This window comes from Microcaecilia unicolor, chromosome 6, assembly GCF_901765095.1.
Source record: "Microcaecilia unicolor chromosome 6, aMicUni1.1, whole genome shotgun sequence".
In the NCBI taxonomy this organism is placed as follows: domain Eukaryota; kingdom Metazoa; phylum Chordata; class Amphibia; order Gymnophiona; family Siphonopidae; genus Microcaecilia; species Microcaecilia unicolor.
The window spans coordinates 89,506,169-89,529,709 of NC_044036.1; the positions used below are offsets into that span (position 1 = coordinate 89,506,169).

Sequence of the window (23,541 nt, forward strand, 5' to 3'; positions counted from 1 at the left end):
TTTCCTAAAGGACAAGTCCATAAACCGCTACTAAATGGACTTGGGAAAAATCCACAATTCCGGGAATAACATGTATAGAATGTTTGTACGTTTGGGAAGCTTGCCAGGTGCCCTTGACCTGGATTGGCCGCTGACGTGGACAGGATGCTGGGCTCGATGGACCCTTGGTCTTTTCCCAGTGTGGCATTACTTATGTACTTATGTAAGGTTAAATTACCTAGATGTGGGTACAGTGGGTTTGTGTTGGGTTTTGGAGAGCTCGCTGTTTCCTCCACAAATGTAACAGATGGAGGGGGGGGTATGGGCCTGGGTCCGCATGTCTGAAGTGCACTGCAGTACCCACTAAAATTGCTCCTGGGACCTTCATGCGCTGTCATGGACCTGAGTATGACATCTGAGGCTGGCATAGAGGCTGGCACAAAATATTTGTAAAGATGTTTTTTTCAGGGTGGGAGGGGGTTAGTGACCACTGGAGGAGTAATGGGAGGTCATCTCCGATTCCCTCCCGTGGTCATCTGGTCATTTTGGGCACCTTTTTGTGCCTTATTCGTAAAAAAGACACGTCAGGGTGAAAATGTCCAAGTGTTCGTCATGGACGTCCTTGCTTTTTTCGATTATGGGTCAAAGACGTCCAAGTTTTAGGCACGCCAAAGTCTCGCCTTCATCATGCCTCCGACACACCCCCTTGAAATTTGGACGTCCTTGAGACGGACTTCAGTTGGAGACGTCCAAAATCGAGTTTCAATTATACCGATTTGGACGTCTCTGGGAGATGGACGTCCATGTTCCGATTTATGTCGAAAGATGGATGTCCTTCTCTTTCGAAAATGAGCCTGATAGTAACATAGTAAATGACGGCAGATAAAGACCTGTACGGTCCATTTAGTTTGACCAACAGGATAAACTCATTTTACATGGTATGTGATACTTGAACCCTGGCTTCTCTGGTTCTCAGCCCAGTACTCTAACCATTAGGCCACTGCCCCAGCTGGTTAGAAATGAAGGCTCATTGTTCCACATCCCAGCCCTGGTTCTGAAAGTACTGTAAGTAAAATGGAGCGGAAGGAAACTGCAGAATCAAATAAAAAGAGGGAATAAAAGAAATTGTGCAAATGGGAACAGATTTCCACTACCACCTAAAACAAACAAATTAAAACCAAAACAGTCCTAATTTATAGTTTTGATGCAAATGGACTACACACTCCTTCAGGCCACAAACCTATAACTAGAAAATCAGAGCATCTTTTTCTAAGCAGAAGAAAAAAAAGCTTTTCATTAGGTTACCTGCTGCTGGTCTGCTGGCACATGCAGTATCTACAGAGGCAGCTGTTCGGCTGTCATGCTCTCCTTCCACCTAACAAATTCACAAATGAATATTAATGACACAGAATTTGCTGTATAAAATCTTTGTAAAGTGAAAGCTGTCTCCATGGGAACAGTGAGCTGCTGCAGTGGTGAGAGGTCTGTCAAAATGACAGGTTCAGAGGAAAGCTTGGGGTCAGGGAGACTGACAGCACACTTGGACATTCACCTGTGCTCTGTGCACTTTTCCAGAGATGGGGGATAGGAGAGGGGGAGGAAGACTTAGCTTCAGGCTCATCTCTTTTGTCAGCATGAACAACAGGTAGAGAAAGAGAAAGCCAGATAAGAAGAAAGGCAATCACATATAGACTGCATTCATGTGTAAATGGTGATTTCAGAAAGCTGCTATTTACATGTGAAGCTAGCCAGGATGCAGAGATTTCAAGATGGTGTGGTTGGCCAAAAAGGTATATGTCTATTTCTCATGTTCTAATGGGGAATGTATGTATATTTAACCATATTTCCACTGTCAGCTTTGCACCAGTTCAGCACCACGCAGAGATTTCATAAAAGTGCTTTAAATGAGGGATTTAAGGGGCTAATTTTCTTTAATCCCTTGTTTTATGTTTTTGCCGCAAAATTATTTTTTTAAAACTTTATAGCTTTGCTAGTGAATTGGTACTGCTTATACATTTAGGGCATGGAGAGCTGCATAAGGCATGCCAGCATTTAGGCAGGTCTGACAGGCAAATGTTCAGAATATTCGTCACTCACGTGCACGCAAGCCCAAAGCGCTATTGTGTAAGCTCGCACATAAATGGAATAGTGTACAATTGAAAAGGGGGCATATATGTGGGAGTGTCACCCATCAACGCGTACATCCTATAGAATACTATCAGATGAGTGTTGACTGACGGATGTAGGCGCACCCGCCCTCACCTGCTGTTGGCTCGGTGTAAGTGGGCGTGCCTTCTTTCTGGCGCACCAATGAGCTAGTATTCTGTAAAGCCACACTGCACTGGGGTGCCAAAAAGGAGGCACCAATTTACAGAATGGCTGCCATAGTTATCAACGTAGGCTACTGTTATGGGCTATTTTATTCCAAATCATGCTACTTTAGCACAGGTCCCATTTTATGCAACAAGACCTAGTAACTAATAACTGGGTTTAACAGTAGCCCATGTTGATCATTTCCCCCATTAGTTTTACAAAATCAGGCCACTATCCCCCTCATTCTATAACAGGTCACCTAAATTTGCCATTTGCGCACTAAATTTATAGAATACTGATATTCACGCAGTCAAGTGTATACTTATGCCCATAGATGGCATTCTGTAATTATGCACTAAAATGGCTTAACGCATTATTAAATGGGAGCATTCACGAGGGAGAGGCAAGAGAATGCAGTAAAACCACAAATGTGGAAAGAACACCAGAACCCCACAGGGACGCACACAGCAGAAAACAGGAGTGGGAAATGGATCAGGCACTTCAGAAACAGACCAAGGAACACCCAATATGAAGTTAGAGCTTTTAATGAAGACATGATGACTTGGTGTTAATTGATAACAGCTGTCAACTGGTATTTGCCAGTAGCACAAGTTCTAGAGACCATTACTTTATAAACAAACGGTCTTTTTAAAGACCTCTTTTAGTGATAAAAATCACTCTTTTAGTGGTAAAAATCACACAGGCTCATGTGTGATTTTTACCACCAAGGACAGATTATATTGTGACTGTCATTTATATCAATAAGAAACTCCTGAGGCAGGCACATTTGTGCCAAAACATGGTACCGTGTCAAGTCATTATTATGAGTCATTAATAAAAGCTCTAACTTAATATTGGGAAGGGAAATGGGACTTGATATACCGCCTTTCTGTGGTATTTTGCAACTACATTCAAAGCGGTTTACATATATACAGGTCATAGGCGTAGTTTGACTGTTTCATTTGGGGGGGGCAAAAAAATGGGCGGAGCATATTAGCATATCATTTGCATATATACATATGCAAATGAATATGCTAATATGGAGGAAGGAAATGAAATTTACAGGCAAAATATCACAGATGCACATTTCAAAAAGCTGACATTTCAATTAATAAATTATGAATAAAATAAACTTTTATTTACCTTTGTTGTCTGATCATGTAGTTTTTCTATTCGCTTTGATCCCAGTGTCTTCTGTTTTATGCAGTGTCTTCTTTCCAGTAGGCTTCCCTCTGCTCCCCACCCTCCCAGTCCCATCCATCTCTTGCTCCTTCCCTCTGCTCCCCACCCCTCCCAGTCCCATCCATCTTCTGTTCCTTCCCTCTGCTCACCATCCCTCCGTCCCATCCATCTCTTGCTCCTTCCCTCTGCTGTGCCTGACCTCTCCAAATCCCATCCATCTCCTGGTCCATCCCTCTGCTCCCCACCCCTCGCAGTCCCATCCATCTCTTGCTCCTTCCCTCTGCTCCCCACCCCTCCCAGTCCCAACCATCTCTTGCTCCTTCCCGCTGCTCCCCACCCCTCCCAGTCCCATCCATCTCCTGCTCCTTCCCTCTGCTCACCTCCTTTCCCAGTCCAATCCAATTCCTGGTCCTTCCCTCTGCTCCCCACCCACCCCTCCCAGTCCCATCCATCTCTTGCTCCTTCCCACCCCTCCCAGTCCCATCCATCTCCTGCTCCTTCCCACTGCTTCCCACCCTCCCAGTCCCATCCATCTCCTGCTCCTTCCCACCCTCCCAGTCCCATCCATCTCTTGCTCCTTCCCTCTGCTCCCCCCCCCTCCCAGTCCCAACCATCTCTTGCTCCTTCCCGCTGCTCCCCACCCCTCCCAGTCCCATCCATCTCCTGCTCCTTCCCTCTGCTCACCTCCTTTCCCAGTCCAATCCAATTCCTGGTCCTTCCCTCTGCTCCCCACCCACCCCTCCCAGTCCCATCCATCTCTTGCTCCTTCCCACCCCTCCCAGTCCCATCCATCTCCTGCTCCTTCCCACTGCTTCCCACCCTCCCAGTCCCATCCATCTCCTGCTCCTTCCCACCCTCCCAGTCCCATCCATCTCCTGCTCCTTCCCACTGCTTCCCACCCTCCCAGTCCCATCCATCTCCTGCTCCTTCCCACCCTCCCAGTCCCATCCATCTCCTGCTCCTTCCCACTGCTTCCACCCTCCCAGTCCCATCCATCTCCTGCTCCTTCCCTCTGCTCCCCACCCCTCCCAGTACTATCCATCTTCCCTCTGCTCCCCACCCCTCCCCCCCGCGCGAGGTCCAAGATGGTGACTCCGTTTACCCCCTCTCTTCCTCCCTCCCTCCCTCCGGCGCAGGCAGCAGTCTTTTCCAGCGTTCCTGGCAGCTGTAGCGATATACACGCTGCCTTCGGTCTGCCCCGGAAGCCTTCTCTTCAAGTTCCTGTTCCCACCTATGCGGGAACAGGAACTTGAAGAGAAGGCTTCGGGGCAGAGCCAAAGGCAGCGTGTACAACGCTACCGCTGCCAGGAACGCTGGAAAAGACTGCTGCCTGCGCCGGAGGGAGGGAGGGAGGAAGAGAGAGGAGTAGACGGAGACGCTCCTCTCCGTCCGCTTGGCTTCCCTGCCCTCTCTGTCTGCGTCCCGCCCGAAAGGAAATGACGTCAGAGGAAGGCGGGACGCAGATAGAGAGGGCAGGGAAGCCAATCGGACGGAGAGGAGCGCGTGCCTGCATGTGTTTTTTTTTTTTTAAACTTTTTTTTTTTTTTTTAACTAATGGCGCGGCAGCGCCTCGCGTCGTTTGGGGGGGCACTGCCCCCCCTCGCCCCCCCCAGTCTACGCCTATGATACAGGTACTTATTTTGTACCTGGGGCAATGGAGGGTTAAGTGACTTGCCCACAGTCACAAGGAGCTACAGTGGGAATCGAACCCAGTTCCCCAGGATCAAAGTCCGCTGCACTAGCCACTAGGCTACTCCTCCATTGGGTGTTCTTTGGTCTGTTTCTGAGATGCCTAATCCATTTCCCTCTCCTGTTTTCTACTAGGGGAATGGGCATGTCATAGGTGTGATCCACATTTAAGTGAGCACCTTACAAAATACTGTAAATTATGTGCATAAATGACACATTTAGGTGCACCCATTTATACCAGCTATAGACCTAACATAAATACGCCAATGCCAGTTCATGCTAGCATTCGATTAGAACACTTACACCCATACGTGTTCTTTTAGAATAGGCTCACAGCCTGTGGAAATTTGGCACCTAAATATAGGCAATCTATATGGACCTCCTATATGTGTAAGCACCAGCCCCTATATACAGAAGCTACAGGGCGATACCACTATTTCAAGTTTCAAGCTTCTCCTTTATTTGATATACTGCTAAGGGTACGTGCCATCATAACATATTTAGGAAAACACAGGGGGAAAGAACTACAATGTATATATAGAACAGACAAAGGAGAAGAGTAGAGAAGTATGAGTGGAAGACGGAAAGAAAGGGACATAGGAAGAAGAAACCATCATGGGGAAGGGAAAAATATAAAGTCCAACAGGCTTGTAACGGGAGTACCCTCCTCCAAAAAAGAAAAGAAATAAAGAAAGGGGTACTCAAGTCAACTTGATTAAATAGGTGGGTCTTTAGGGTTGCCCTAATCTGAGTGAGAATGTTGTAGCCGCAGTTCTACAGGAAGGGCATTCCAAAGGGTAGGCCCAACAACTAAAAACATTGATTTCTGAAGGATGGCCAGGGTCACTTGCTGAACAGTCGGAACTATAAGGAGGCATCAATCAGTAGGCAACAAATAGCAAGACTGGCACAGTCACTGCATAAAGGAAGGCAGCAAATGGATATTTTGAGACATGAGCCATTTAAACCAGGAAAATCTCATAGAACTCATTTCCTTCCCTAGTGAGTGATAGTTATGAAATGTCCAAAGAAATCAAGCAGATACAGGCAGAGTACCAAATTCATATACAGAATCACCACTGACACCGAAATCTCCCAAACAGCAAAACAAAGTGAGCCCAATACTCAGCAGGATTTCTGTGGAATAAATTGGAATATGTAATGTAGACATTACCTAAATTATTTGTATCTTCAACAGTACCACAAGGGCAATTCTATAAAGGGGAACCTATTGGGGGCCTATTCTATAAAGCAAAATGGACACCTACTTTTCTTTATAGAATACTAGCTTAACAGGTCAAATTTATGCCTCTATTTTAAGCGCAAGCACTTACCCCAGCTACAGAGCTAAAGTAAACACTCAGCCTAGACTGCTGAAAAAAAAGTGAGTAAATTATAGTATTGTAAAATTTACATGTATAACAGTGCACCCTGCCCATGCTCCACCCAGACTCTGCCCATGCGTACACCCCCTTCAAACCACACACCATCGCAAGCTGGAATATAGACATTTATGTGCTGATGTACCTACATTTGCCGATACTCTGGTCATTTATGGTGACTTGAAATGGTTTCATTGAAAACTGCCCTCTTCAGAATTAGCATAAACCCCAGGATTCTCTATTTCACACCTTACTTTCCATGTGGAAATCAAAGCATATTCTATAACAATGCGAATTCTAGGATGCGTGGAGGGGCATAATCGAACGAAAGCATCTATCTCCATGGGCGTTTATCTCCGAGAATGGGTCCGTGAAGGGGCGGACCGAACCGTATTTTCCAAAAAAATAGACGTCCATGTTTTATTCGACAATTTGTGAGCTGGGCGTTTTTGTTTTTCAGCGATAATGGAAAATGAAAGCGCCCAGCTCAAAAACGAATAAATCCAAGGCATTTGTTCGTGGGAGGGGCCAGGATTCATAGTGCACTGGTCCCCCTCACATGCCAGGACACCAACCAGGCACCCTAGGGGGCACTTTTACAAAAACAAAAAAAAAGGTAAAAGAGCTCCCAGGTGCATAGCACCCTTCCCTTGTGTGTTGAGCCCCCCAAATCCCCCTCAAAACCCACTGCCCACAAGTCTACACCATTACTATAGCCCTAAGGGGTGAAGGGGGGCACCTACATGTGGGTACAGTGGGTTTGGGGGGGTTGGACGACTAAGCATTAAGTAGCACAATTGTAACAGGTAGGGGGGGGATGGGCCTGGGTCCACCTGCCTGAAGTCCACTGCACCCCCTAACAACTGCTCCAGGGACCTGCATACTGCTGCCAGGGAGGTGGGTATGACATTTGAGGGTGAAAATAAAAAGTTGTGAAACATCATTTTTTGTGGTGGGAGGCGGTTAGTGACCACTGGGGGAGTCAGGGGAGGTCATCCCCGATTCCCTGTGGTGGTAATCTGGTCATTTAGGGCACTTTTTGGGGCCTTATTCGTGACAAAACAGGGTCCAGGAAAAGTGCCCTAAATTCTAGCTAAAAACGCATACTTTTTTTCCATTATCGGCGAAAGGCGCCCATCTCTGTTCGGGTGATAACCATGCCCCAGTCCCGCCTTCACCACGCCTCCGACACGCCCCCGTGAACTTTGTACGCTTCCACGATGGAGTGCAGTTTTTGTGAGATAAACGTCCATCTCCCGATTTAGGTCGGAACTTGGGCGTTTTTCTCGTTCGATTATAAGCAGGATAGTTGAAAAGGGGGCGTCGTCATGGGCAGGGCGCAAGCATTTCTACAATCTAAGCGCATTATTACAGAATACATCTGCTGTGCGGCTAATTCAGGTGTCAGAATTTATGACAAGTAAAATATGGCCTAAATGGACATGACCAAATTTAGTCAAGTGGAGAGGTGCTCGGCATATTCTATATACACTGAGCAGAAATTTAAGCCGATTCTATACAATTTACGTGTACTTCAGAGAATACGCCTAGGCGTATTTTTTTTCCACATGGATTTTTCAGGTGCCATATATAGAATCAAGCCCAAGTTTCAAAGTATTTTACAGCTACACCAACTGTTTGAGAATTAACCCCATAAGAGGCAGAGCAGATAATAAAAGGCAGAACTATCAAGCGAGTGACTTTTACCTGTAACTGTTGCAATCTGACCCGGAGCTGTATCAGCCAATCAGGATCCTGGGTCTCCTCCTGCTCCGGTCTTTCCAGTAGACCTGGGTCCGACATCTTCAGTCGCTCGGCTAGCTGCACAGGAATGAGAGGATTCTCAGCTCAATGAAACAACAACAGATGGAGAAAGGAGGGCAGTTGACTCCCCACAAAGACCACCTTTGCATGAGACAACTTCACGTGGTATCTGATAGACTCCCAGACACTCTTTCAAAAACATTTCCTCTTTCTTTTACACCTCCTGGTGCCCTCCACAAAAAATACTCTGTTCTTTTTTCCATATTTTATAAAAAGCACCCTGAAAATATTTACAAAGCAATTCCTAACACATAGAATATATCATTTTACTCCAAATCCATTGGCTGAGAACACTTTCTTTACCTCTCCTCTAATCACTGCTGATTAATGAATATTTGTGTGTTATAGAGAGGAAGAAGTCAGAAAACGAGAAAATCAAGCCATGGAGCTGTTGTTTTGCTTCATTGTTTCAGGCATCTCATTTCTCTTCCTGGGATGGGGAAGTTGGGCATGTTAACATAAGATCTGTTTGCTTTTAAAGGATAATTGTATAACAAGTCACCCAGGTCAGGAGGCCAAGTATATGTTTACTGTAAACCTACCAGTGTGGAGGACTAGCCTAATGGTCAGTGCAGGGGCCTGGGGAACTGGGTTTGGGTCCCACTACAGCTCACTGTGACTCTAGGCAATTCACTTAACCCTCCATTGCCCCAGGTACAATATAAGTGCCTGTATATGTAAACCAGTATATCAAATTCATCCACTTTATAAAGAAACACAGGTGCCTATGCATTTGTATAAAATACCAGCATAAAAGCAGCCAAATCATGGCTAAAATGTGGTTATATAATTGTACTTGGCTGAAGTACACATCAGGGTTCATATTATATAACTTATGTGCAGATTTCGTGACTCTGCCCTTGCTCTTACCAAACTTCCCCAAACACGTCTAGATCTTGTCATAGTGTAAAGAGACATTTTCCCTGAAATTCTATAAATTATGCTTAAAATTGTGCATGCAAATTTGGGTATGCACTCAATTTGCGTGCATAATTTAATTGATTAAAAAGCCAAATAGCACCGATAATTTGGTGCTAATAATCAATTATCAACACTAATTTGCCTTAATTAAATTTACAAGCACATTTTTAATAGCACAGCTCCAAAAAGGGGACACAGTCGTGGGTGCTATTATAGAACAAGGGGGATTGGCCTAATTTAGAAGCGAAGATTTACACCAGGGTTTACTTGGTGTAAATCTTCACATGTAAAGTTGGCGCTAACCTCTGAATTCTATAAAAATTGTGCGCACAAATTTGGGCACGCACTGAATTTGCACAAGCAATTTAATTACATAATGAGCCAATTAGTGACAATAATCAGCATGTTAACAATCAATTATTGAAACTAATTAGATTTAATTAGAACTTACACATATAAATTTAGGTGCGGGATCTGGGAAGGTCCTGGGCATTTCAGGGTGGATCAGGGGCGTGGTTTGGAGTTATGCATGTAATTATAGAATATGGGGCTCTGAGCATAAATTTAGGTGTGGGCATTTGCACCACGTTTTCGTTGGTGCAAATGGCAGCATCTACATTAACACACGACCTCTGGGTATAAGTGCTATTCTATAAACCATGCCTAACTTTAAGCATGGTTTATAGAATAGCGTTTTCAATGCCAATTTTTTGGTGCCACATATAGAATCTAGCCCTAAGTATATTCTATAAATGGCACCTAATTTTCAGTGCTGTTTATAGAATAGCGAGTAGCACATTATAGTTTCAGCGTTATTTATAGAATTTGGTCCTTTATGTGAAAAAACTCCTCTATAAAATTACCCCATTACTATTTTTGGTTTGAGTTCTAATATGTAATCAGAAAAACACAAATGTATGGCATCATTATAGTAGTAAGCGCAAACAAAAGGGTGTCAAAAAATGTCCCTTCCCAATTACACCAGTGTCTCTATCAACAGTGAAATGAGGTTAGAGAGGATTGAGTTGTATCTCAGAGTGGAGTTTTATAAAACTCATAGCCCATTTCGGCTTGCGTGCTTCTCTGTCCTGTCTTAGAACTGTACGGAGAGCTGCCCTAGGCACCCAGGAGTGGGAGTCTCTTAAGATCCAAGGGAATGCTGATATTGAACAGACTAGAAGCTAAGGTTGCCGAAATGAGAGTTACACCCTTCCTTCTTGTCTTTCACTAAAGAGCTATATTTCAAGGGTCTGAAGGAAATAGTTTCTGCGTGGATTTAGAAGGAGGACTGCCAGGCAGGTGGAAATTCTAGAGTTATTACTGCTTGACCAGATCCTCCTGTTTTTCCTTGACTCCATAACAGGTCTTTGTAAGCCACATTGAGCCTGCAAATAGGTGGGAAAATGTGGGATACAAGTGCAATAAATAAATAAATAATAAATAAATAAAAAGAATTGAGCAGGATCAGGGACATCAGGAGAATATTCAAATACTTCTGATGAAAAGAGAGAGTCAGTATCAAGCCTTATGGGTACCAGATTAGGGAAACCCCAGAGTGGTATAAGTACATAAGCATAGTCATACTGGGTCAGACCAATTGTCCATCTAGCCCAGTATCCTGCTTCCAACGATGGCCAATCCAGGTCACAAGTTCCTAGCAGAAACCCAAATAGTAACAACATTCCATGCTACCAATCCCCAGGGCCACCAAGAGAAACAACCGGGCCCAGGGCAGGACCGCCGACCGTCCCCCCTCACCTGGGCCACCCCCCTCACTCAGATTGCCACCCCCACCCGCTCCCCCTCCCTTTCCTGTCTCTGACTGCTCTTCCCTCGGTCTTTCATCTCCTGCTCCTGTGTGCCAGAACCCAGATTATCGCAATAATGCAATAGTCACCCGGGTTATCGTATTAATACAATTATCCAGGTCCTGGCACACAGGAGCAGGAGAGAGACAGACCCAGAAGCAGGCAGGCAAACAGGAAGAAGCTTGCCGGCACTGAGCCCCCCCCCCCCCTCCCTGGAGGCTGGACCCAGGGAATTTTGCCTCCATGTCCCCCCGTCTCGGTGGCCCTGCCAATTCCAGGGCAAGCAGAGGCTTCCCCCGTGTCTATCTCAATAGCAGACTATGGACATTTCCTCCAGGAATTTGTCCAACCCTTTTTTAAGTCCAGATACACTAACCACTGTTACCACATCCTCTGGCAACAAGTTCCAGATCTTAACTATTTGTTGAGCTGAAAAAATATTTCCTCCTATTTGTTTAAAAAATATTTCCATGTAATTTCATTGACTGTCCCCTGGTGTTTGTACTTTTTGAAAGAGTGAAAAATCAATTCACTTTTACCAGTTCTACACCACTCAGGATTTTGTAGACCTCAATCATATCCCCCCTCAGTCGTCTCTTTTATAAGCTGAAGAGCCCTAACAACTTTATATCTTTTTTGAGATACTGAGACCAGAAATGAACGCAATACTCAAGGTGAGGTTGCACCATAGAGCAATACAAAGGCATTATAGTATTCTTGGTCTTATTTACCATCCCTTTCCTAATAATTCCTAGCATCCTGTCTGCTTTTTTGGCCACCGCTACACACTGAGCAGAAGATTTCAGCATATTGTCTACAATGATACCTAGATCTTTTTCTTGGATGCTGACTCCTAAGGTGAACCCTAGCATCAGGTAACTATGATTTAGATTTTTCTTACCAATATGCATCACTTTGCATTTGTCCACATTAAATTTCATCTGCCATTTGGATACCCAGTTTTATACCTTAAGATCTTCCTGCAATTTTTCACAATCTGCATGTGTTTTTACAAGTTTGAATAGTTTTGTGTCATCTGCAAATTTAATCACCTCATTTGTCATTCCAATTTGCAGATCATTAATAAATATGTTAAATAGCACCGGTCCCAGTACAGATCCCTATGGCACTCTACTATTCACCCTCCATTGAGAAAGCCATTCAACTCTGCCTTCTGTTTTCTGTCCAATAACCAATTCCTAATCCACAGAAGGACATTGCCTTTTATCCCATGACTTTTTAATTTTCTCAGGAGTCTCTCACGAGGAACTTTGTCAAAAGCTTTCTGAAAATCTAGATACACTACATCAACCAGCTCACCTTTATCCACATGTTTATTTATGCCTTCAAAGAAATGAAGCAAATTGGTGAGGCAAGACTTTCCTTGGCTGAACCCATGCTGACTCTGTCCCTTTAAAACATATTTGTCTGTGTTACATAATTTTATTCTTTATAATAGTTTCCACTATTTTGCCCGGCAATAAAGTCAGGCTTACCAGTCTGTAATTTCCTGTATCACCCCTGGAACTCTTTTTATAAACTAGCATAACATTGGCCACCCTTCAATCTTCCGGTACTACTACAGAAAATTTTAATGACAGGTTAATCATCTCTGTCAGCATGTTTTTTCATTTTCTTACATGGTAGATGCCAAAGACTAGGGGGCATGCCATGAATTGCTTAGGGGAGGAGTTATCAGCAAGGGCTACTGTTCAGTCAAGTTATTTTACCACAGAATCTCACTGCATAAAATGAGACCTTGTGGTAAAATAACCCAATTTAGCAATAGCCCACATTGATAACTCCTCCCCCTCCCCCAAATGGTACACTTAAAACAAATAGGAGAAAATATTTTTTTTCACTCAACACATAGTTAAGATCTGGAACTCGATGCCACAAGAAGTGGTAAAAGCAGTTAATATAGCTGTGTTTAAAAATAAAAAAAGATTTGTACAAATTCCTTGAGGAAGAGTTCATAAACCATTATTAAAGTAGACCTGAAGAAAGCCATTGCTCGCTAATCCCTCAGGTTAAGCAGTATGGAATTCTTGCTAGTTTTTGGGATCCTTTCAGGTACTTGTGACCTGGATTGACCACTGTTAGAAGCAAAATACTGGGCTAGATGGACCTTTGGTCTGACAGTTCTAATATTATTGTAAGCCCTTTTTTTTTTTAATTTGGCCTTGTTCTATGCATAATTTTATATGAAGATCACACCACCAACTTATGCAGACTGAGAGGCAGGGTTTGGGGCAAGCAGGTATCAGGAAAATTTATAAGCAGAGCAGTGAAATTTGGCCACTCTGTATACAACTTCTATGCGTAAGTTTGTGCAGCAAAAAAGTAGATCTAACCTATACACGGAAGTGGCAATATGGTTGTTGCTTACATATATATTCTGTGGCACTATTTAAATGGTCTTCTCCAGTGGCTGTGGCTACTGAAAACCAGGCCCATCCATCTTGTTTTTCAGCTTGCACTAAGCACAGAAAGTGGCATGGGCTTTATAATACACTAGTATACGCTAGCATGTGGCTTTTTGTGTGTGTGTGTGTGTGTATGTGTCACAGAGTTATTTTGTGTGTGTGTGAGTGTGTGAGGGTGCGGTGTGTGTGCAGGTTGTTGATGTGTGTCCTTTTTTGTTTTGTTTTTTGCTTGGGGGTTGTGGGATGTGCTGTGCCGGTCTATTTTTGCACATACCCACAGCAGGAATATTCTTCTCTCGTTCCAGCGGTGGTTCTATGCACTCCGTGCTGCACAGATAATGAGCTATTCTGCTGGGGAATGCTCCTCCCTTATTGTCACGTAGTTTCCTCTGATTGGTTCGTCTTACGTTTCCTAGTGTTGCCTGGGAACGGTGTTGTGATGGTCCTTTGTGTTTCAGAATGTTGAGGTTGTTTTTTTTGATTGGTCCGTCATGCAAGGGCGGGGCAGAGAGACATGGTCAGTGTTGTGGCTTCACCACCATGAATCCATGAACCCTTCAGGGAGTGACTGAGTGACTTCAGAACGTTGTCTTCAGAATGTTGAGGGTGAGTTTTATTATAGTAGATTTTTAAATTACTTAATCCATAATTAACAATTTCAGCACAGCAAAGTGAGCTTAGTCCTCTGACCAATGGCAGAAGCCAGGTTATACTTCTCCTGGGCTCTGCAAGCCCAGAGCTGCTGAGCAACAGACAGTTCTTTCTGGCAGGGAGCAGTGGAAGCAAGCTCCCTGACACTTATTCTGATAAATGAGGACAGACTAGAATAATTGAAAACAAAACTATTTCCCCTCTTTTACTGCAGGAACATGGCAGTTCAAGTGAAACTGCTGAGCTGCCAGATCTGGACAGAAACAGCAACATTCTTGCTTTCAACATGACTTTCATCACGGTGAATATCTATTCTAGACAGTCAAGGTTTTGTTTTGTTTTTTTTCAAGCTCTGTGAACAAAATGTCAAAAGAAAATCAAGAAAAAGTTGAGGAAACATTACCTTGAGATATATCTGCAAATGGCTGGAAGGAACATTACCAACTGATCTGCCCATCACGTATATTACTGTCACATTACCACGTACCACATTCTTGTATAGAGAGCATGCCAAAGTTCAAATAATGCTCATTCAAAGGACGGGTCAAGCAGAATCCATGACTTATGTCAGATGGGTACACTGATATACAAAGAATTACTTCACTAAACAATATGGGATGGGGAAGGGGAGGGTAAATTTATTTGTGTCTTTTATAAGAACACAGCCAGACTTGGCAAGGTTCAGATCATAAAAGTGCAATGGAGGGTAGGGCTCGGGGGGGGGGGGGGGGGGGGGGGGGCGGGGATTTAGGGTGAGAGAGTGTAAGGAGGATATGCAAAGGGGGAGGGATTAAAATATAGTATTCCTGCCTAAGTTAATATTGTTGCTGTTGATATTACATATAATACCTCAGACTGTGGAATATTTGGACTGGTCAATGTCTTTGGGCATTATGTTGTTGTGTTTTTTTCTGTTGGCAACTTAATAAGAAAAACATTATGGGGACAATTCTATAAAAGGGCACCAGAATTTAGGTGCCCACTTGACATGGGCTGTGAGCATGTCAATTACATATGTCAGTTACATATGTAATTGTCGGCACATAATACTAGCACAAGTCAGCACCAATGTGTCTACATTTAGGCACTAACATTTACGGCTGGACTATGGCTGGCATAAATATTAGCACCTGAATGTAACATTTAGTGGGGAATGCAACGAGAGTCTGTGCTAACATAGCACGACTAGTGGTAAAATAACCCATTTTAACGGTAGCCCACTTTGATAAGTTCCCCCCTCCCCACTCATATGCAAAATCTATAGTATTCTATAAATTAAGCTCATAAATGTTGGCCTCATCTTTGTCCCACCCATGCCCCTCCCCTTCAACTTTCCCCTTACAATTTTAGGGGTCCTTTTTCTAAGTCGCGCCCAAAAAATGGCCTGCGCTGGTATAAACGCCATGTATTGGACGCATGCATGTCCATTTTTCAGCACGCCTGCAAAAAAGGCCTTTTTTGTTTTGGTTGAAAATGGACATGTAGCAAAATTTAAATTGGCACGCGTCCATTTTGGGCCCGAGACCTTACTGCCTCCCGTTGACCTAGCAGTAAGGTCTCATGCATTAACTGGGCCGATATGGTCTACGCGCATACAATGCCGATTCCTGCCCAGTTAGTGCTGCGTGCCAGAAAATTTCCGGCATGGTGGATGCATATAAAAAATGAAATTACCACCCGAGCCATGTGGTAGCTGGGAGTTAGTTCAAAACTGATATGTGTAGGATGCGCGTACGCACCTACGTGGCTTAGTAAAAAGGCCCCTTAGCGCATAATTACAGAATAGTGGTTGGTCACACTACTGCTCTTTATTTATTTATGGCATTTGTACCCCACATTATCCCAAAGAAGTTCAGTTTCAATATGGTTTATATCAAACTTTTAAAGCAAATTATAATAAGAGAACTATAACAAAAATACAAAACAATAATAGGTAAAAACATCAAAGCAGTAAGGTGACTCATCTTGAAATAACAAATTACCGTATTTTTCGGACTATAAGACGCACCGGACCATAAGACGCACCTAGGTTTTAGAGGAGGGAAATAGGAAAAAAAAAATTTTCCTCTTTCCCTCCTCTAAAACCTAGGTGCTCCGGTGCGTCTTGTCCGGGTTTTGGACCTCCGTTGTGTACTTACAGGATTCCATGTTCCCTGGTGGTCTAGTGACGTCGGGGCAGGAAAGAGCCCCCTCTTTCCTGCCCATCGCGCTGCTCTCCGTGCTTCTCAATGCTTTCTGATGGTCTCGGCGATATTCAAATCTCGGCGGCCATTTTGAATCTCGCCGAGACCGTCAGAAAGCATTGAGAAGCACGGAGAGCAGCGCGATGGGCAGGAAAGAGGGGGCTCTTTCCTGCCCCGACGTCACTAGACCACCAGGGAACATGGAATCCTGTAAGTACACAACGGAGGTCCAAAAACGCTACCTTCGGACTATAAGACGCACCCCCCATTTTTCTCCCAAATTTTGGGGGAAAAAAGTGCGTCTTATAGTCCGAAAAATACGGTAACTAAAAGACTAACAATCACCAACAGCGGTCAGGAATTCACTAAATAAGAATGCTTTCAATAATTTACGAAATTTCAAGTAGTCAGTAACGTATCTGAGTGACTTTGGAAGGGAATTCCATTTTCTAGTAGTTTGGTATGTGAAGCTTGCATCATGAATAGATGTGTAATGAAGATTTTTACAACACGGAAAGTGAAGGAGAAGATAGTCTCTCGATGTCGTTTAACCATTACATAAAGGTAATTCTAACAAGTATTGCATATAGTCAGGCAGAAGACCAAATAAAATTTGATAAACAAGTACACACAGTTTAAAGGTAACTCTCGAATTTACTAGAAGTCAATGCGGTTTGATTAAAAGAGGGTAAAGAAATGAGCCGCTCCGGGTTTTGTGGTCTTTATATTTACCACAAACTTCTCACTTTTAAATCCAAATAAAATGAGTCTCAAACAATAAGAAAAAGGGGTCCACACATATAGTGAAATGTTCTCAGAGTCTTTGACCTCCTAGTAATAACTCCCTTGAGGTATGCTCCAGGTTATAAAGTTCAACAGTTCCCTGGAAAGGATTCCTCCCAGGTATACTCAGCTTTTAAAGTTCAACAATTCAAACAAAATCTCAGCTCTCAGCAACTGACCCTTCCCATGAGAAGAGCTGGCAGCTCACCTCCCTCTACACAGCATGAGTCAAGCTATGTCCTCCCATGGCTGTGCTTACTTCTTAGGTCTGTCCTGAAATTGATCATCGATAAGAACTATCTCTGTACTATATGCAGGTCTAAACCCCGATTGAGTACTGTGTCAGATATTATGAGTCAGAAGGTATTCTATGAGTTGACTGGACACCAGACCTTCCATCACCTTTACTAACAGTAGTATGGAGGTCACCGGTCTGTAATTGGATATTTCACTCATGCTAGACTTGGAGTTCTTAGGAATGAGCATGAGGATTATTTTGCCTTTATCTTTAGGGAATAAGCCTTGAGACAACATAAAATGATAAGACACAAGAAACGAAAAGATCAACATTAGCCTAAGACCATCTGAATCCTGTATTGTGCAACAATAAAAAAGGACGCTAAGGAAACTGGATTGATGTATTTAATGTAATTGAGTAATGTACCAATGTGACCTCTAGCTGATGTTTGTAAAAATTGAAGCATCAATTACATAAAGGCAAAGAAAGCCCATTGTAACAAAAGAATAAAATTATACATTATAAAAGATGTGTCACAGGAAACACGAATAGAGTGTGTAGACCCCAAAAAAGAAACACAGTGAAAATAAAGTCTGAAAGGAATGCAACCATAGAGAAACAAGTGTCAAAGACGGGCTAATTTTCAAAGCACTTAGACTTACAAAGTTCCATAGGTTACTATTGGGCTCATTTTCGAACGAGAAGGACATCCATCTTTCGACATAAAACGGAAGATGGACATCCTTCTCCCAGAGATGTCCAAATCTGTATAATCGAAACCCGATTTTGGATTTCTCCAACTGCACTCCATCGCAACGACTTTCAAATTTCAAGGGGGTGTGTCAGAGGCATAGCGAAGGCAGGACTTGGGCGTGCCTAACACTTGAACGTCTTTGACTCATAATCGAAAAAAACAAGGATGTCCCTGACGAACACTTGGACGTTTTCACCTGGACGTGTTTTTATTACAAATACGGCACAAAAAGGTGCCCAAAATGACCAGATGACCACCGGAGAGAATCGAGGATGACCTCCCGTTACTCCCCCAGTGGTCACTAACACCCCCCCACCCTCAAAAAACATCTTTAAAAATATGTCGTGCCAGCCTCAGATGTCATACTCAGGTCCATGACAGAGCATGCAGGTCCCAGGAGCAATTTTAGTGGGTACTGCAGTGCACTTCAGACAGGCAGACCCAGGCCCATACCCCCCTACCTGTTACATTTGTGGAGGAAACAGCGAGCCCTCCAAAACCCACCACAATCCACTGTACCCACATCTACGTGCCCCCCTATGGCAGTGGTGTACAGTTGTGGGTAGTGGATTTTGGGGGGCTCAGCACACAAGGTAAGGAAGCTATGTTCCTGGGAGCATTTTATGAAGTCCACTGCAGTGCCCCCTAGGGTGCCCGGTTGGTGTCCTGGCACGTCAGGGAAACCAGTGCACTAGAAATGCTGGTTCCTTCCACGTCCAAATGGTTTGCATTAGGATGTTTTTGACATGGACGTCTTTGGTTTCGAAAATCGCTGAAAGTCAGAAACGTCCATGACTAGGGACGTCCAAATTTAAGGATTTGGACGTCTCTGACGGTATTTTCAAAACAAAAGATTAATGTCCGTCTTTTTTCAAAAATACGGGTTTCCCCACCCCTGGATTTCGCCATTTTGTAAGGACGTCGAAATCACAACTTGGACGTTTCTTTCGAAAATGCCCCTCCACATAACTTTGTAACTCTAAGGGGCCCTTTTACTAAACAGTTGGTAAGCAGCAATGTGCTTGCTGCGTGCCAATCCGGAACTACCGCTGGGCTACCGTAGGAGCCCAGCAGTAGCTCCCACCTCCAGCGCACATCATTTCCAGTGCTACAAAATTATTTTCTATTTTTGTAGTGCCAGTGCTTACCCAGTGGCACTGCCTGTTTACCGCCAGGTTAGCATGGAAGCCCTTAGCGCCACCACAATGGGTGGTAGTAGGTGCACCCCCCTGAAATGGCCCTGTGGTAAGTGGTTCACTTACCTCTCAGCCATTTCTTAAAAAAAAAAAAAAGAGACAGCCTTTTACCTGCTGCGGAAAAAGGGGGCCTCAACGCATCAAAAACGCACGCTGACACTAGCAGAGGCCCACTTTTACCACAGCTTAGTAAAAGGACCCCTCAAGTGCTTTGAATATATACCTCATAAATAGAACTGTGAAAACTCATATAATCAGAGGGAAAAAAACGTGACGTCAGTAGCACAAGCGAGAATGGTGAAAAACCAGTAAACTCGAACCTTAAAGACCAGAAATGTTAAAAAAATATTACCGAAGCGAACTGAGGAAAAATATGCTTTCAATAGAGCCAATGGTGTAAAGCAAAGAAATGATAAAATGCCTAAAAAATAGAGCAAAGAGCTTCAAAAACAGTATCTATTCATCATGAGTGACTATGAAAGAAAACAGAAATGCTGCTTACTGTATAATTCTCCTGCTACGGGAGCCAATAACTAAACTGCCACGTCTTCACTACCATTACCCCTCATACCAGGTTCTGTATTCCAGTAATTGAAAAGTAGTTGTCTCTTATCTATTCCAGAACTGGAAATTCTACATCCCTATAATGTCTTAATGAGATGTTAACCAATCAATACTGAGATAACCTAGATTTGCTTTTATTTCAATACCAACAGCTAGAGTTACCAACGTCCACTAATGCATTACTTCATGCTAAAGCAATTAAGATTCATTATTAATAACTAGGTCCCGCTGCATAAAATGGAACCTGCTATAAAAATATCATGTGTTCATGGCGTTAATGTACGTTAATATTATCACGCATGTTAGTAACTCTAGCTACAATTTGTTAGTCAACTTAATTTCTATTACCATTTTACTGCCAATTTTCTTTCTTGTCCAGATGGACATTAGTATATCCTATCACTATACTCTTCCCCAATCAAACAAGGAATTTCTACCCACAAAGATTTCATATTGCATTACTCGTATTTCCTGCTAGACCTTTATCCTGATCGACTCTACGCCTTCCTTAACATATAGGGTAATTCTATAAAGACAGTGACAGGATTTAGGTGCCAAGAATGCACATAATGACCAGTATACCAGCATATACATGACTGTGTGCACATAGAGCTAAAAGAACATAAGAAAAGCCATACTGGGTCAGACCAATGTTCCATCTAGCCCAGTATCCTGCTTCCAAGCAGTGGTCAATCCAGGTCACAAGTACCTGGCAGAAACCCAATTAGTAGCAACACTCCATGCTACCAATCCCAGTGCAAGCAATGGCTTCCTCATGTCTGTCTCAATAACAGACTATGGACTTTTCCTCCAGGAACTTGTTAAAACCATTTTAAACCCAGATACGCTAACTGCTGTTACCTCAATCTCTGGCAAAGAGGTCCATAGCTTAACTATTCTTTGAGTGAAAAAAATATTCCTTCCTATTTGTTTTAAAAGTATTTCCATTAAATTTCATTCAGTGTCTCCTGGTCTTTGCACCAGGGCCACCGAGAGACACAGCTGGGTCTGGGGCAAGACCACCTCCCCCTCCACCTAGGTTGCCATAGTGCTGCCACCCCACCCCCACATTTAGGCCGCCTGCTCCCTGCATGATTGCATTAATGCCAGGTTATCGTGTTAATGCAATCATCTGGGTTCCAGCCAGTACGCAGCAGCAGGAGAGAGACAGAGATAGAAGAAGTGTGCTGGTGCCGGTCCCCCCCCCTTGGAGGGTGAGCCCAGGGAATTTTGCCTCCCCTGATCCCCCCTCTCAGCAGCCCTGCATTGCACTTTTTGAATGAGTGAAAAATTGATTCATTTTTACCCATTCTATACCACACAAGATTTTGAAGACCTCAATCATATCTCCCTCTGCCATCTCTTTTCCAAGCTGAAGAGTCCTAACCTCTTTAGCCTTTCTTCCTATGAGAGGAGTTCCTTCCCCTTTATCATTTTGGTTGCTCTTCTTTGAACCAATATTCCAGCCACACACTATTCTGTAATCTGGCACCTAAATGCAATGGCATGTAGTTGCAGGCAGGTGTGTATATGGGTGGAATCTTGAAGAGTCTGGACAGGGCACACATTTACACATTTGGAATACTGTAATCTGCATGTACTCTTTTCTGATTTAGGTGTGATCCTTTACACCAGCTGTATGGCTGGTGTAAGTGTTCATGCCTAAACACATACACATGTATATACCTGGTTATACAACTACTCTAAAAAGGAAAGTACACCCCAGGGGCAGACTGAGGGCCCCTCCCAGTCCTGCTGCCTCCCTCTCGCCTCACCACTGACCTTTTCCTTTAGTTCTGCAACTAAATCAGTCATCTGCCGCTGACACAGGAACTTCCCTCTGCTGCGGCCCGCGCTTGTGGAAGAAGGAAGTGATGTAAGAAGGGGGCAGGCCACAGCACAGGGAAGTTCCAGCGTCAGCAGCAGATGGCCGATTTAGCTGCCGGTGCCCCCGCCCGCGAAGGGGGGGTTCAGGGACAGGAGCACAGGAGGGAGAGGAGACGGGGGCATCCCAGTTCTGGAGGAGCGAGAAGGATGTCACATATGAGGCACGTGGGAGGGAAGCACTGGGCTCCCCACACACACATAGCCCTCTGCCCTCGGGCACCGCCCGGTTGCCTGTATGGTCAGTCCATCCCTGGTACACCCCAATTAGTTCACCCTTTACAGAATTGTCCTGATGGTGCCATCTCTCCACCAACGAGGTCCATTCTATCATTTCAATGTAATTTGTACCATGGTATGACAGTGTCCCACTGCTTATTCCTAGGATAAGCAGCATGGAATTTATTTTACTTTTTGGATCCTGCCTGGTACTTGTGACCTGGATTAGCCACTGTTGGAACAGGACACTAGGCTTGATGGACCTTTGGTCTGTCCCACTACAACAATGCATAAGTACTTAAGTACTTTTTAATGTGTCTATTTGCATCATCTTGCAATGTATAACTCACTTCAAATTTTAATTTGATGAGGTGGTGTAATCAAGCAGAATACATAAATTAAATTTGTAGCTGATCATCCTGTTTATCCTGGTAAGAATTAGTTTCCTTGTGTGGAGAGATAATTTTATTACAAGGTTCCAACAAGGTGCCTATTTTATCCCTATCTTATAAAGGTGACATGTTCATCAAAAGGCCTTTATAAAATATGGCCCAGAATCAGCCCCAATAGCACCCACATACCCACACATAAATTTACACCTGCTGTTAAGGTGTACATGCATGTGTGTGCTCTCTGTGGTAATTTTATAAAGGTTTCTGTGCATGTAAATGCTTTTTTACATAGGGAAAAGACCTTTTATAATATTTCCCTGCAGCATACATACGTAATACAGACACCAGGAAGATGGCATGTATTTATATGCATGCTGCATGTAGGAGTCGGTCTATTCCTTAATATGCTGTCTTCATTTAGAAGGCAATCTTTAAAGTCTCCACATTGGTTGCAGGTCTTATTGAAACTAGGTGGCACCCAGGGGTGTGCTGGAGCCTGCTCGCACTTGCTAGCAAGAGCCATTTGTTAAGCTTTTAAGATTTTTGGGAGCCAGTTGTTAAAGTATGTCCTCCATGGCTACTTAAGAACCGGCTCCTTATTTCTTTCTCTATAATATCACCAAAATTCATCCTTTCCTTTCTGAGAACACTGCCAGAGCTTTTATCCACACTCTTATCACCTCTTGATTAGACTACTGCAACTTGCTTCTCACAGGCCTCCCACTAAGCCACATCTCTCCCCTACGATCTGTTCAAAATTCTGCTGCCAGTATCACTATGCTCATATTAGCCCTCTCCTCAAGTCACTTCATTGACTCCCTATCCGTTTCCACATACAGTTCAAACTGTATTTTGTTCGCAATATTTATGTTTTATATGTTATTATATTTGTTTTTATAGACTCCTGAAGAAGGCGTTACAGCGCCAAAACACGGCTGTGTTGAGTCAACCATTTGCAATAAATATCATTGTGTAATTAAATTATATGTCTCCCCCATTGTTTGGATACAGGCTATCTTCCCCACCCCTTCTCTGTTCTCTCCTACTTGTCTTGTTGGGATCAAGTGCACCTCCACACTTTGCGTGGTTCATCTCTGGCTAGAACCTTGGGGTACTCCACAGTCTGGAATCCATTCCACTGATAGGGATCCTG

General features: G+C 43.7%; 1 protein-coding gene across 3 annotated transcripts in view; it reads right to left on the minus strand.

Moving 5' to 3' along the window:
* Positions 1-23,541, minus strand: part of SEC16B (SEC16 homolog B, endoplasmic reticulum export factor) — a 137,900-nt gene that overhangs the window by 29,429 nt on the left and 84,930 nt on the right. For all 3 annotated transcript variants that reach the window (XM_030205978.1, XM_030205979.1, XM_030205977.1), the window contains exons 17-18: positions 8,253-8,366; positions 1,285-1,354 (exon numbers count right to left, since the gene is read on the minus strand). In XM_030205978.1, the coding sequence (XP_030061838.1) occupies positions 1,285-1,354; positions 8,253-8,366 (184 nt within the window). The remainder of the gene's footprint in view (positions 1-1,284; positions 1,355-8,252; positions 8,367-23,541) is intronic.